At 44.6% G+C, this 16292-nt stretch overlaps 1 protein-coding gene across 4 annotated transcripts in view; it reads right to left on the bottom strand.

Annotated features, from left to right (window-relative positions):
- The window catches only part of TENM1 (teneurin transmembrane protein 1), a 616400-nt gene that overhangs the window by 61364 nt on the left and 538744 nt on the right, over nucleotides 1-16292 (bottom strand). For all 4 annotated transcript variants that reach the window (XM_058423210.1, XM_058423211.1, XM_058423213.1 and 1 more), the window contains 4 exons: nucleotides 15709-15925; nucleotides 8840-8959; nucleotides 6840-7101; nucleotides 4115-4382 (listed from right to left, as the gene is read on the bottom strand). In XM_058423210.1, the coding sequence (XP_058279193.1) occupies nucleotides 4115-4382; nucleotides 6840-7101; nucleotides 8840-8959; nucleotides 15709-15925 (867 nt within the window). The remainder of the gene's footprint in view (nucleotides 1-4114; nucleotides 4383-6839; nucleotides 7102-8839; nucleotides 8960-15708; nucleotides 15926-16292) is intronic.

Genomic DNA, 16292 nt, shown 5'->3' with positions numbered 1-16292 from the left:
ACTAATTTTCCTCTGCCTGATTGCTATTGTTGTACGGTATTTTTGAAAAAAGGGTTTTAAGAGATTAGTATGTTATTACAGCTCTAGTTACTACTGCTTCAAAGCAGAAAATCGTCTGTGGTATCAGTTATGGATTTCATAAGACTATAAATCTCCCCCAATGACTCCTGACTCGATTGTTTTTTGCATTTCTGCTAATTACCTGAATAACAGCTTAAACAGAAAAGAATCCATGCTAAAACAAATTGGTTTAAATTTGTTTGCTGACTGTAAAAATTACATTTAGGCAGGAATGGATTGACAAGCTGAACATTTCTAGAATTACACATTTATCTTAACAGGCTTGCACATTACCAAAATACCTGATGAAAAATCTTGAATTTCCCTAAGGATGGTGGGACTGGGGAACTCAAATTGATTAAACCCCTTTTCCTTTAGCACTTCCATAAAACAAACAAAACCTCACAATTTTTGACATCTGTAATATACCAACCTTTCAAAAAAACTATTTATCTCTAACTTTACTAGACTTCTGTAAAACTCAGTCATAAATGAAGAATATTTTTTGACACCAAATTCCATTGTTTTACCTAGAAAATACTTAAATACTGCAACCTTTCCAAAATAAAAATGTTTTAAAAAATATTTTAAGATACAAAATTGTAAAAAACATTAAACATTTTTAGTTGTTTCTTTTCACTTTTTCTATGTAACAGCTTTAGGTGTATTTTACTTAAACCATGAACAGTTTTAATACCACCTAAATTCCATTATGGTATGCAATCAAAATATTTTGACCAGCTCTAACAGGATGCTTATTTACTGAGAACAAAAAACGCTGCTTTGTCATCTCAGTTGTGACTCTGAGAAAATGGCCTCTCGTGAGAGCTGGGGGACTGGACACGTGCCAGCAAACATTTCTCCAACAAGTTTAAACAGAACAACTTGCATGTGGAAATATGCTCAGAAAGTCTCGTTTTCTGTAACTGGTTATGTGATCAGTGCTCTCAATAACCCTGAAGAAAAATATAGATGTTTATAGTATTTAGAAAACCAAAAGCAGATGGTTATAATCCTGACTTCCAGGACTTCAACCTGCTCCAATTTAATTTAGGTTAAATGAAAACTGAACAGAATGCATTATTAAATATTGCTAATATACTAGCAGAAGAAATTATTTTTGACAAAAATTCATATAATGGATGCAGATAAAGGTCCCTGAGTAACTACAGTGCACTGAATTGAATAAAGCTTTATTGGAACCTAACAAGGCAGGCTAGTAATGCACTCAAAGTATCAAGATTTTTGCTCCTATTTGGAAAGAAGCACAATTAACCTAAACTTTAAGAAAAAAAAAAAATTAACCACCAATTAAATAATTTAAAAGTTGTTATCCAGCTCTATTGTGTAAGCTTTATTCATATTTAAACACATGAAGTTCATCCGCTCCTAATCTGGGAAGCGAACTACCAGTATCATTTCAGGAGGTGCTACATGTTTGAGCTAAAATGTTTTAAAGTCTGGATACGAACTGGACTTCACAGTCAGCACAGGGCTCTTAAACGCTGCAGTGGAGCAGCACAGCCACGTGCTCCCACCCCAGCACGAGGCAGAGACAGCCCCTGGGGGCACCTGGGACCCCTGAGACAGGCAGTGACAGCCCCTGGGGGCACCTGGGACCCCTGAGACAGGCAGTGACAGCCCCTGGGGGCACAGGACAGCCCCTGAGACAGGCAGTGACAGCCCCTGGGGGCACCTGGGACCCCTGAGACAGGCAGTGACAGCCCCTGGGGGCACCTGGGACCCCTGAGACAGGCAGTGACAGCCCCTGGGGGCACCTGGGACCCCTGAGACAGGCAGTGACAGCCCCTGGGGCAAAGGACAGCCCCTGAGACAGGCAGTGACAGCCCCTGGGGGCACCTGGGACCCCTGAGACAGGCAGTGACAGCCCCTGGGGCAAAGGACAGCCCCTGAGACAGGCAGTGACAGCCCCTGGGGGCACCTGGGACCCCTGAGACAGGCAGTGACAGCCCCTGGGGGCACCTGGGACCCCTGAGACAGGCAGTGAGCCCCTGGGGGCACCTGGGACCCCTGAGACAGGCAGTGACAGCCCCTGGGGGCACCTGGGACCCCTGAGACAGGCAGTGACAGCCCCTGGGGGCACCTGGGACCCCTGAGACAGGCAGTGAGCCCCTGGGGGCACCTGGGACCCCTGAGACAGGCAGTGACAGCCCCTGGGGGCACCTGGGACCCCTGAGACAGGCAGTGACAGCCCCTGGGGGCACCTGGGACCCCTGAGACAGGCAGTGACAGCCCCTGGGGGCACCTGGGACCCCCTGGTCCTGCCTGCTCTCCCTTGGGACTGCCCAAGGGCAAGCTGGAATTAATTTCTTAATCTGGATTTGTACAAATATGAGCCAATGCCTCAGTTGGTGCCTTCCCTGAGTGCAAAGCAAACAGAACTGGTACCAGCGATGGGCCAAGGCCGGAGCTGCCCCTCCCAGGGTCTCCTGTGCCTCAGGAGGATCAGGAGGGCACACAGCTCTCCGGGGGTGTTCAGAACCTTGGTGTCAGTGCCAGCACCTGAGTGAGCCAGCAAAAGCTGCCCACCCCTCTGCAGGTGTGAGCCACAAGGGGAGGATCAGGAGAGATGATGCAGCACTTCTGGAGACCTCGCACCCAAGGGTGGAGTTTGGACTCCTTTAGGCCAACGCAATGTGAACTCCTGAGCTTCTGCATGAGCCTTCATGGCAGATCAGGAAACTAATGGAGCCAAAAATGTATCACTTATTCCTTGGTTGCTTCAGTTTTCAGCTGAATTTGTTCCTGGTCTGGCTCATTTCATGATCCAGTGACTGTGAGTGGTGGCCATGGGTAAGGAGGGAAGGTGGGCACGTCCCTGCAGGCAGCAGCCCGTGCTGTGTGTGTCCAGGGGACAGTGGGACCACAGCTCTGGGAAAAGCTTTCACCTTTTCCTCTGCCTACTGCATTATGGAATCCCACTCTGCAGTTTGGCCCCATAACCCATCATGGACATCCCTGTCTGTGCATCATTCTCAGGGGAGAATGACAAGGAAAATGCTGTAATGGCAATAAATGACAAGGGAAATGCAGTAGTGCTCCTTTCCCCCACCCTCCCCACAGCCCACCCGTGTGGGAGCACACAGTCACTGTCACACAGCAGAGGCGGGAGCTGCAGAGCCAGCCTGGCCCCTTCTGCACCCTGCCCGCACACCACAGATCCTGGAGGAATCCTGCCTCCCCCCAGAACAGCAGAACTGCATTCCATGCAGACATGCAATGATGCATGGAGTACCTCACATATTCCTTGTCACCCCTGCTGCTCCTGCCTCTCACCTGACCTGCCAGTGCTCCTGGTCAAAAAGAGCAAACAGAACTGCCACAGAACGCACCGGGGTTCATTCACAGCACCAAGCTTCGCTTGTAGAGGAAGTAATTCTAGTACAAAGCATCTATTAGTCCATTAAACAATATAACATCAAATGAAATTAAAAAATAGAAAGCCCTTAAAAAAACAAATCATGAAATTAATGAAAAAAAAAAGCTGGCTAAGTAAAATGTGTTTGCACAGACAGCACTTCTGTAGCAATTCTCAGAACAGCCTGTGCTGCTTGCTGAACAAAGCCTATGAAACATGATGATTTTTGGATAAACAACTTTAAACAACAAATCCATTAGTTTTAACTGCTGGGGACATGAAATGTAGCAAGAAAGGATGACCAAAAGTTAGAATTTTGCAAACCCTAAGCGGAAATGACATTTTAAATGTCAGAGCCAAAAAATGACAGAAACAATGACACACCAAAGGTCATATTCAAAGTAACATTCAAAACCAGAGACAGCTGAATATGATGCTGTTAGTACATAACCATTCTCTGAGGGAAAAGGGAATTTTCAAATTGATTAAATTAGAAAGATGACATTGGAAGAACGAGAAAATCAATGTTCTTGGGAAATCATACAAGTCACTTCAGTGACTTTTAAAGAGGCATTTGATTTAAGAGAATGTAGGAGCAGTGACAAAATTGCTTTGCCATATTTTCCTGGCTTGATGTGCGAGTGCTTCTGCTTGCGTCAAGGTGATTCTACATACCCATTGCCTCAGCCAGACCAGAAACCTTCTGTCCATATATGTCTGTCTTATTCCAGGCAAACGTGTACACCAAATTGGCTGCAGCAGGAAACCATTTCTGAAGCAGACGACCTTCAACAGCAACTATCAGATGGACTTTTGCCATTCCAGGAGGGACGGTTGTGTGTGTCAAAATAATGCGCAGCAGGGTTTTGTACCCCGGTGTCCGACTGCTGAGATAACTGAGCTTCACGAAACTTGAAGGAATTGCAATTTCCTCCTGGACCACCTTGGGAAAAAACACATCATTGTATCTATAGCCAAGAAAAATGCAGAATTCTAACAGTAAGAGCAGGTAATTATTTAACGTTTCACAACTGCCACGTGAACGCAGCGCCACCCAAACGACCGGGTTTATTTCAGCAATGCAGTAGTCAGGCACACGACGAAACGTCCCACACCAGACACTGCTTGGTCAACTCACTGGATGGCAGGCTGTCTGTTTGATAAAGAGCCTCCTCCTCTGCTGCTTTACTCTCATCTGCTGGGGAGTGAACTGCAGCCAACATATTCTTACAAACAAGCTGTACAGCTTTACCTTGTCTTTATCACTAGGTTTACTTAACTGGAATACAATCAAAATTTTAAAATATACACACACCTTCCATCGTGTGCATCGCGATGTTAAGATACTATCCTGCTTTGGGACAGTAACTTTAACTCGGGGAGGGTCAAGAAGGGAAAAACCCTTCCTGCTAAAGCCTCTGTACAGTTAGGCCAAGCTGCAGGGGAAGGGGCTCACAGGAACCTAAGAGGACCCAGAGCAGTGAGGATGACACAGCCCGAGCAGCAGAGGCACCTGGCGCAGAGGTACCTCCCCAGGAGTGCAGGTGACCCCAGAGCGCAGGGGCTGCTGCCAGTGCTGCTGCCTCAACCCGGATCACAGCAAGCCTGGATGTGGCCCCCCGGGCTGGGATCAATTCCCACCCAGGGGAGATGGACCCTCAGCAGCCAGACTGCAGCTCTGAGCAGGTCAGGGCAAACAGGAAATCCGGCCTTGACCTCTGCAATGACGGAGCTAAAAAAAGGGCTTTAGTTCCTGAGAGAAAAGGGGCAGGGACAGGCTGTGAGGAGGAGCAGCCAGGAGATGAGAATGGCTTCTGGGAGGATGCTACCACAGCCACCCAAAAGGCACCTGAAAACAAGACTCTGGTTAGCAAGGTTAATGATGTTAGTGCACTTCTGTACTAATGAATCAACCCATCACAATATTAAATATCAAGCCTGGAAAAAGACAAACTGCTTTGTTTATATTTTCCACTTTTTAAATTTTCCTTCTTTAACAATAGATTGCTTCACTTTCAACCAATTTTATTTACACACTGCAACAGTATCACTGTCACAGCATTGCTGCAGTACAGCTGGAGGCCTGCCAGCACTTGTCGTTTCAACATATGAAATGTAGTGTTGCCAGGGAAATCCTGCTCCCTTTATTGTTCCTGACTTGCAGTGCTCCCCTTCTTCCCTGCTGACATCCCAGCTGCCCTCTCTGTCATACATCTGACATTCCTTTCCATTTTTTAACAGAAGAGCAGGAAGAAATATTCATGCATTAATACATGCTAATATATCTCTGTCTCCTATTATTCTCAGTTCATTTTTGCTCAGTTCCCAGAACCAGACAATGAAACTCAACATGCTAAGAAACCTCCAATGACCAAAAAAACCCCCAAAACCAAAAAAACCAAAAAGGAAAGAACTGGGGAGCAGCTTCTGAGTAGACTGCATCTCTGAGTACCCTGCTGCTCAAAGCAGACCCAGGCAGACCTCCTGTGGAGCAGTGTGACCCAGTTCTTTCTTACTGGTGTGCAGCAGTTACTCTTAATTTACGTTCATTAGTTTCACTCAGTACATCCTGTCAAGCAGTGCTGTGACCATCAGCTGGATGAAGCATGGCAATAGTTGTGGAGGTGTTTAGACATAATTCAGTTCAAGCAGAGGTCTCTCACATGTAGAATAAAGCAGCACCACTTCCATGAGGCTACAGGTGCCCTCCGAAGCATCCTACAGGCTTGCTCAGTGAAGTTAAAAGAGAACCCAAAAGAAGTCTTACTCTTTACAATCCAACTGCTCAAACAATATACTAAAAATGAAGGGCATTAATATGACCCAAACTGTGCTTTCTTGTGTGTTCCACTCTCACAACCTCTTTTAAGCCCTAAGTAAAACAACAGTTAATTATTAGGTTAATTAGAAATTAAACACTTAAGGGAGTGTCAAGAAAAAATAAATTAAGAAGTCCTAAAGATCATGGTAAAATTGCTCTGCCTTGGAAAGAAAGTAATAAACCCCAAGAATGTGACATAAAGCTGTGAAAGATGAAACACCCCTAGCAATGTTCAAAGCATCACGCCTCACACTGATGTTTGGGAAGTTGCACTGTTCATCTGTAACCAGGAATGGTTCTGTGCATCACTATCAACAAACCAGGTTCCAATAGTAAACCATGCTAGCATTCCCCACCTTCTTCTACTTGAAGGTAAGAAATAAAGCATCTTTAAATATTAAAAAGTAAAGAAAGAATAAAGACAACAGGATCTTGCTAAACAGCACTAAATAGATATGCATTGGTGCTACTGTGTCAAGTGAATGACATTACAGCAGTTATCTGCTCACTGTCTTCGGAGAGTGTCTGAACCAGGTTCTGCAACAGAAGAAACTGTTAATTTAAAAGTATTTTCATTACCTGCAGCTCTGGAATAACAGTTCCTCTTTCAGGACAGGATCCTCCAAATGCTGTCAAGGGGGAAGGGAGTACAATTGGATTTGGACTGATAAAACCACTGATGTCACAAGATGGTGTGTCCGACTCTGTTCTCTGCATTACAACTTTGTCTACGATCACAAATCTATTCCAAGGCAACCAAAGTGTTCTTTTTTCAGATATGAAAGGAGATCTGTCAAAAACCAGAGTGACAGAGATTCCTCCAACAGCCACAAGGTCAAAACTGGAAAAGAGAAAACAAATTGTTTTGTTTCTTTTTGTGTGCTTGTTAGTTTTTTTTTCTCACATTACCACATCTTTCAAAGCATCACAAATAAAACCCTTATGTTTGTTATTACGGCTCTTAATTTAGTATGTGAAATCATTCAAGTGTACATTCCTTGCATGTATCCACAAAGCAGATTTACCTCTCTGTGCTTTCTGTATGCATCAACACCAAGGCACAGAATTTCACTGTTACTTGCCCTCTGTCCCCTCTATTTATCAACTAGCATCAAACTATCGAGCCATCTGTAACACAAGTGTGAACCCACTTGCTTTGGTTTATAGGAAAAGAAATTCCTGTTCCAGAAAAAGGATGCCACTCATCCTCTATGCAGGAAGAGCATGCAGAATAAGAGGGTTTTAAGCCCGTTAGGCCTTAGCTCTATTAACATAACCCTGTCCTAAAAGCAGCAGGAGGAAAGGGCTGAGCACACCGAGCATATGACCTCCCTGCACAGGATATGAAATTTTGGGGAGAGATGATGATTAATTGCACTGAGAACTGAGTCAGCTCTTGAACACAAGGAGGGGGATCCTCTGGGAGCTACTGTGAAGAACCTTTGGCACATCTGGGCTGCCAAAGAGTGCGACACAGAAGGCATGAGGAACAGTCTCAATTTCCAGAGTTTCTGACACCCGCAGGCAGGCAACACAAGGTAATATGTAAATAGCTACTTCACTCTCTCTATTACTGAATGCATCTATTATGGAGGATTTTGATGGTAACAAACTGTGATAAGAAGTCAGACTTAATTATGCATATCTCATCACATTTCCCAAATGACACCGATTACATTCACGGCAAAATACAGGTAACATATTTTAATGCAACAACTTTATCCAGGCTAGCGTAGGGAGGAGATGATAATTACTAACTTTCAGTACTGCCATTTGAAAGTCAATAAACTGAGGTGGAATAAATATGCATGCTCCTTACTTCCATAAATTGGCAAAACCAAACAAAAAAAAATAAATTGTGGAAACAGTGACCAAAAATTGCACCACTTTTTCCCTGCTGGAAGACTGCTACAGATTTCTTGTAATTCACAATCCAGCTAAGGAAGGTGAAGTCTTAAACTGCCCTTAACAGCTTAACTGAAGTTCAGGAGCAAGTCATGACCCTATTGCAAATGGATGGCCAACCCTGGAGTGCATCGCAGAATATATTGAAACCTCACCTGTCTTTGAGAAATGAACCCAGACCTGTGAGGCCGGTGCAGAAGGGGAAGCCAGGACTGGTTATGGAACAGCAATTTAACTATCTGTCTTTGGAAAGAGTCTGTTCCTGCTTTTCCTTGTGCGTCTCAGGTGATCAGCTGAAGGATTTGACTTCATTGACACATCAATATGTGGATGATTCACACTTAACAACAACAAGTGGGAAGACAGGATATTTCCTGGAAAACCTGACTTGTGAAAATATTCCATTGTCAAAAAGGTACTGTTACAGCAGACCTGGCACATTTTGACTCCAGGAATTTGAATGTCACTGTAATTTTGTTGCAGTTAGGTTGTTTTCCTTCTCTTTCTTCTTTGGTCCCTTCACTACAGAGAGCTCCAACCAACTGTGTTCCCAGAGCAGAAGGCCACACTGAGAACTGTGACGTCTATGAAAATTTTGTACATGAACAGAAGATGGCAGATGGCCTTGACTACACAAAGCTACACCAGCAGAGGATCACAGAGGCAAGCCTGACCTTCCATCCTGTCGGCTGATGGTGTATCCATACTCGTGGTGGTGCAGGAAGCTGACGTTCACTCCAACCAAAGGCGTTCCATCGACTGCCACAACCTGGCCGCGGATGACACACGCCCGTCTGCAACGAGAACAGCAGGAGGCAACACTTACAGACACAAAGAGGGTGAGCAGGGCATCGATTTCAGAAACTGGGCTGTGCCTTGGTCCCAGACAGACAGAACCACCCTGCTATCAGAGCGACCACTGATTTTTGGAAAAAAAGTCATACAAGCCCAGAAAGTTGATTTGCATTCTCTCAGGAGGACGACTCACAGCCTCGCCCATGAACTGCTGGCACAGGAAGAACATATTCCCGTTTCCTGAAAGATTTTAGGGTACTATCTGTTCTGCCACTGAATGGCACTGCAAAGGTTTCACTGATGGTGTGATTTAGCTTGCTGCAGCTCTAGGGAGGGATGGTTTGTGAAAGGAGAGAATGAAACCTCATCCTCTGCTGCTAGGTATAGGGCATTGCTGTCTATTAGAAAAAAACTGAACTAATGTGATAAGGCAGCAGTGAGATACACGGGCTTCACTCAACTTCAGAAAGTTATAGACTCACAGGGCGCCTAATCAAGTGTAACAAATATTTTTCTCAATGCCCCAACACACGTGATGCCCTTCCAAATTCCCTCCGGGATACGCCGGACTCGCACCCACTTTCCATTTAATCCTCACATTCCAGTGAAGAGGTTGGAACATGGCAGCACAGCAGAACACATCAAAGTCAGTGGACAGGAAAGTGAACTCATTACTAAGTGTGTCTAATCGGAGGCTAACAGGATCACAGAATCATAGCAAATGAGAGCTGAAAGGAAATACAAGGCTTTATCCTGTCCATTCCTTTGCCTCGGGTTAGATCAACCATGCCTACATCAGCCCAGACAGATGCTTGTCTAACTCTGTAAGCTCACCAGTAACCCATTCCAGTGCCTCTGTGACAGTGCTCTACCATGGCAAGTTCTTCCTGCTGCCCAATCTGAACCTCCACCGTTGTCCTTTCACACCACTGCTTTCACCTTAGTCACAGAAATGGTGAAGAAATTCCTCTTTCTTAGCTTTAGCCATTTACCTGTCTGAGTAGTGAAACATAAAGGAATCAGGTCTCCTAAGGATGAGGAGTAACACATAAACTACCCTCATGGTGCAGATTAGGACAGAGTGGGATTTTCTAAGAGCCTGCACAGCCACATTCCACTGAAATTCCTCCCAGTATTTTCACCCCAGGATGTCAGCTACAGCACATCAGCACACCTCCATTGGCTGAACTGACCCAGGTGTTGGGAACTCCTGACACTGCTGCACCCACTTCCTGCAACTGCTCTTTGAGATAATGGAGTGAACAGCGCACGCAGAAGTCTCTTGGTAACATTAAGGCATTTTGGGTCAAAACCAGTAGAACACTTATAAAGTGAAGTGGCAGTAATTACTCAATGTAAATGACAAGCACAAATTTAGGCATTGTTATGTTTCTTTCTCGATTTGGAAATTTGTGGCAAACCTCAACAGACACATCCACTGCACTGTGAATACGTGATCTAAAGAAAAAAACTTAATAGCTCCTCAGACAAAAGTTATTTAGGAGCCTACATATGAATTAAAAAAATATCCCTAGAGAGATTAATTGACCATGATCCAGTGAAATCATATGCAGAAATTGGAGAATCAGATTCTTAAGATCCCATTCTCCCAAGCCACTAACAGGACCCTGATTTATCACCGTGATATCATCAAACCCATCTGACTGCGACCTGAGGAAATGCAGCTGGTAAAAATGAACCTCTGTGAGTACTCCATTCACCACAGCTGCTAACAGGAATTCCACGCTCCCAGGCCATGGAAAGATGCTGATAAATCCTGCATTACTGCCAGTATGCAAAGCAAGAGCTCTGATTTATCACCTGTTTTGTTTTCCACATTAACTAAATTGGTTGTGGCCCTATTTGTAGCCCAAAATCTGCTGCTCCACTGAAGGCAACTGAGCTCAACAGACTCACAAGATTCACTCAACAGAACAGCCAGGTCCAATTACTCTTTGATTTGTTAGAGCAGAAAATACTTGTTTTGATTATTTCCCTGTATTTCTAACATCAACAGACGGACATTTTCTAATACCTTTATGAGTGCACTCCGTATATTTACAACACACATCGGTGTGAGAGTGAGACTCCTGGGAGTAATCACTACTCAGTGCATTATTCTTGCACTCCTGCTTGTTCATTCCACAAAGACCTGTCTTCTGACACCACTCTGTCCTCATATTTTATCAAGCACACAGATTTGTATGATAACAGCTCATCAAAATCTCCATTATTTCATCCATGGTCTTCCTATGCCTCATTCACTCACTTCACTTCCCATTATTCATAAATAATATTAAGAGACTTATCTTTCAACATTCTCCTTTTTTACTCATCATATTTTACAAGCCACACATATTTATGGTATGTGATAAAGACACATAAACCTCATTATTCTGCATTTATCTGTACTGAATTTTCTTTGTAATCTCTTAGATTTTAAATGTCCTCAGCCTGCCTTTGTGTTCCTACATTTGTCCCCATTATTTAATGTCTCTTTATGACCTACTCTAAGTTGAAGAGTCTTCTCTAGCCTCTTTTTGAATTACCAGAACCTACTAAATCTTTGACTAAGCACTTGATCAGAATTAGCTTTAATTCTGGCATTTACTGCAGCTATGAAAACATTTCTCAGTTACTTTATGACCAGCACGAGTGTCCGAGGCTCAGGAGGTGACAAGAGCCCCAGCCTGCGGCCGGCTCTCCTCGTTGCCAGAGCCCGGCAGGTCCCAGGGCAGCCCCAGGAGCCCAGCAGCAGGGTTCCTGCAGCCCTGCTGCTCACAGAACACTCCTCACCTCATTCCTCCCCCCAGCAGAGCTCTGGGAGCGCGTTCCCTGCAGCCACGTCCCTCCACACTCAGCTGCCACTTCACGCTTCCTCGCTTCAGCATCCATCCTCTCCCCAGATGAGCTGCAGGCCTTGCCAGCACTCACTGCTCCTCTTCACTTGAGCAGAGAAGCCTCTGAAGATGATGATGTCTCCTCACTGCTCTGTGCTTTCTGCCTCTCATACTCATTCCCCACTCTGGTGACTGCCCTGCTTTGCCTTCTCACAGGGGAGAATTTGTACAGTGTGTCCAGCAGCCACCTCTTCGTGGTGATTGCATAATCCCAGACCTAAGGCTTCCCAAGTTGTTTTAACTTGAAAGTAAGTGCAGAAATGTCTTTTCTAATTTGGTGAAGCTGGGCAGGAACATGCCCCTGATAAGCTGCCTCTGTGTTTTCAAACGCATTAAAAATGTTCCCAGTCCCCTGGCAAGCTGTGCTAAATCTGCCGCTCCAGAGGGAGCAGTTGGCTTTTTCAGAGAAAGCTGGGATTCCCAGGGGTTTCAGGGGCCTAAAAGCAGTAGGATTCCTCTGTCAGCGCTTCATGGGTCATTCCATGAGTAACTGAGGAACTCACCACTCTGTGGATCTCGGGTCTATGCTGTCAGGCAGTTTGTTTGACATCTCTATCTCTAATTTAAAATATGAACAGAAGTTTAAATTTTAGATGCATTCTTCCAGTACTTGTAAAGCGTTTTATTATTTTCCCACCATCCTGACTTGCTCTGCTGCTGCTTACCTGCTCTTGTTTTGCTTTTGTTTTGCATGTTAAGTTTCCAATAAGCACCTCAGGCTGAGACATTAGGCTCAGATATGGGACTCCGTCAAGCAGCTCGTGAATTTGCAAGTGTCACATTACCAGAAGATGTAATTTACTGTATTACATTTCTGATTAAAATCTTCAATGAGAGAAATTAAGCTGAGGGCTAGTGAGGTACATTTGTCTCTTCCTGCTGACAGTGTTGCTGTAAGCAGCATTTGAAGGGTAATTAATTCAGTACCAGACACCGGACCCTTTTCGTGGGCAATTTGCAGTGAGTCAAACAGCTTGCCAGCAGCATGCACGAACAAAAAACCTCAGCAAAGAAACTAGCTAAAAACCTTCCTGAGAACAGAAGTTGACAAAAACAGTATAATCTGCTACACCCTGCTACGTGCAGTAGGTTAAAACCATGCCTGATGTGAGCAAATACATTTCCATTTATCCAGAAAGTCTCTAATCTGCCTTTCAGCATGTCACAGTTTAAGTGAGAGTTTGTAAAAACCCAGTGCACACGACATAGCTTTGACATAAGAAAAAGTAAAATGTTTTGCAAACATGTAGCCCCTTATTTGGGTGTAGTACTTAGCCATGGCTCATCCTGACTGTACTGTGTAAGCCGAATGTTTAAACATTAGACCTAAGTCCAAGATGCAAATGCAGAGGGATAGATGTCTCAGCAGCTGTCAGAACAACTAGTTTTAGTATTTCAGATTATTTGGAAAATTCCAGGAGATGGCAGAGACCAAACAGTTCCAGTCTGAAGGACAGAGATAATCTTCACCATTTTTGATAGCTTCCCAAGATCTAATCAACATCATTCTGTCTCCAGTGAGATTCACGTAAACATCATCACCCATTCCAGAGTTCCCCTGACCTGTGGTACAGTAAAACACTGCACAATGCCATTTGAATCAGAAGACTGAAAACATTGGATAGATGTCTCCTCCTTAATCCTCCTAACAGTCTCAGAGATTTCTTGTAAAGGGAAATGGAAAAAAAAAATAGCAGATAGGGCTTTGCAAAACTGGAGCACCAGTGGGAATGGATGCCAGTGCTCTGAAATAAATGCATGCCATTATTACATCTAATTTCATGTTGAACCAGCAATGCTATAAATTCAGTGGCGTTGCAGGCAGCCATGAGTTAATACCATCTGCCTAGACAGAAACTTTTCAGCAATAGCCCAAAGCAGATTGAAACCCCCCAAGCATTCTTTGGTCTTCACCAGATAGGCTGGATCACAGATTTCTGATGTTTTTTACTGTAGCAGCAGTTGTCTTTCTGTATTTTTTTCAGTAATCTTAATTCCCAGGAGAAGAAGCGACAAGAGATGACAGACTGGCAATGTCAGAGGAAGATTTCTGAACAGAGGCAGCACAGTCTAGCTGTTGCTTCTTCCAGAGATCCTGCTTATCTCCCATCCTTGAGTAAAATTCTGGCAGTTTTTAATAATATTTGACTTGTGGATGAAGAACATTTCAAGAGCCTGGAGGAGTCGAGGATGAAGCCAAGAGTGGACTGGGGAAGGCTTTGGGTGCCCAGCACTGTGCAGTTTGCTGGTGACAAACCCCAGAGGACATGGCACAGCACGAGTCTCCAGACACTGCCCTGACTCCAAAGGTGCAGCCACCGTCATCTGGTGCCAGTGATCTCCTGACCAGGCTGACTCTGACCGTGTCTGCAGTGGGAGGCAATGCTGCCGGGCTCTCAGTGCCACAGCAGCGCCACGAAAGCCCGTGGAGAGCGTGGGCTGCTGCTCCCACGCTCTTCAGTCTTCAAAGGCACGGCAGGCATCAGGGTAAAGGAACGAAATACTCAGGAAAAGCTTTTAAATCCAAGTTAAATCCCATCCATGATAGCTTTAAAAGATCAATTCCTTATATCTATAAAGGCACGTTGATGGGATTATGTGCAATCTGGCTGCTAACATTTGCAGTGTCACAGAACACTGTATAGGCACCTCGAGCACTCACCTCCTCCCTAGAAACTCCTCACTGTGAGCCATTTGGATGAGGAAAATATTTTTCAGTGGTGACTTTTGGTTTAAACGGCACACAGGGCCAGCCCAGGTACAGTGGCCTCATTCATAAGTGAGACCCAGCAGTGGCAGGTGGGTGCTCCTCATGGAGTTCCTCTTCATGGCCAATTGTTCTACATATTTATAACATCCTGTTGCATTATTAATAGTGATTAAATGTTTAGGTATTTCAGATCAATAATGACTGTTTACAAATTTACTTCATCAAAAATTGATGCTGAAGAAAAAAGTGCACTGAATTTGTGTGCAGGATTGTGCTGAGGTCGTAATCTACGTGCTCTGCACTGTGAAAATAAAAAATCCTTCCGTGCTTATTACTGGAACATGGTTTATCTAATGCATAGGCCTAGCTGACAGGGTAACAGTCAGGTGATGTGGATGATTTGTGGATTTCTTTGTCAGCATCTAAGTTACAGCTTCCCAAGTGAACTGCAGCATAAAAACTTATGTGCCCCTCTACTTCAAATGTGCAAGAAAATTTGTGTTACCAGGTTTTCTGAGCAAGTAAGTGCCCTTTTTCTACTGCACACCTCCTTCCTGTTAAAGGGCAAAGCCAATCTCACAAACACTCAGGGATCATTCTGCTCTTGGCATGATAACCTGCAGCACAAAACAGTAAACTCCACACTGCTTTACCAAGGCGACGCGAAACCAAGGAAGTTTTTAAATGATGTGTCTAGATTAGATGTTAGTGACACATACTGAATTCATCACACTGTAAATACCAATCAAATTGTATCGGGCAGAAAGGTGACTGAGGACAGCGGACGTGAATCCTCCTGCGTCCTGCCATGGCGTATGAACAGCGTGAAGAGCTGAACTTCCCCTGCTGATCTGACAAGTATGAGACAACCTACCTTCCACAGCAGTCAGTCCTGTTAACAGCAGTGATGGAGTTTGTTTCTGGGACACCTTCACCAATCAGACAGGTGGCAACAACAACAATCTGATAACCAAGATCCTCAGCTGGTGGGCCTTTAAAGTCTGCTATTCTCCTGAGTATTTTATGAGCACTGGTGAAGAACCCTCAGCTCTTCAGGCATCCCCATTTTTTCTTGGTTAAATAATTTAACTGCATTTCTCAATATTCAGAAAAGTCTTTTGTTTAAAAGGAGACTCACCTGCTCTCAAAAGAGACGTCTCCTGGGATTACATGAGTGCTTTCCTTCCCAATAAGGAATCTGATTCGATCATAGAAGAGCCTTGGAGGATGCTGAGAGAAGGGTGGTTGGCTGTGCTGAATAAGGTCAAGGGGATCAGGCGAACCCTGGCAGAGAGGGCTTGAGAAACAATTGCTCTGCTGACAACAGTCAGGGTCTACGCAGTCTGTCAAGCCATCTAAAATGGAAAGAATGGAAACTTCAGGAAATTGAGCGGTTCTGAGAATAAAGCAGCACATTCATTACCAGAGGAACAGGAGGGATGTAATCAATGTGAAGACATGCTGATTATGACACAGCCAAATTCAATAAAGCATTCATGTACATGCTTAGTCCAGGAGGGGTGTTTGTCACAGTCATTAACACGGTATCGCCTCACCAAATCCTCACTCAATGCCAAAACAGAACCACAAAGTGAACAGGGAAGCGCAGGACAGCGCTCCCTGCAGAAGAGGCAGGAGAAAGTCACTTCACTTCAGTTGTCAGTGCAGGGTGATGCAGGCACACTGTGCAGCTGCTCCCTCTCAGCCCTAACCAGGGTGTCC

Source organism: Hirundo rustica, chromosome 21, assembly GCF_015227805.2.
Source record: "Hirundo rustica isolate bHirRus1 chromosome 21, bHirRus1.pri.v3, whole genome shotgun sequence".
NCBI lineage: Eukaryota > Metazoa > Chordata > Aves > Passeriformes > Hirundinidae > Hirundo > Hirundo rustica.
The sequence above is the reverse complement of the archived record's forward strand: the minus strand, read 5'-3'. Positions and strand labels throughout refer to the sequence as shown.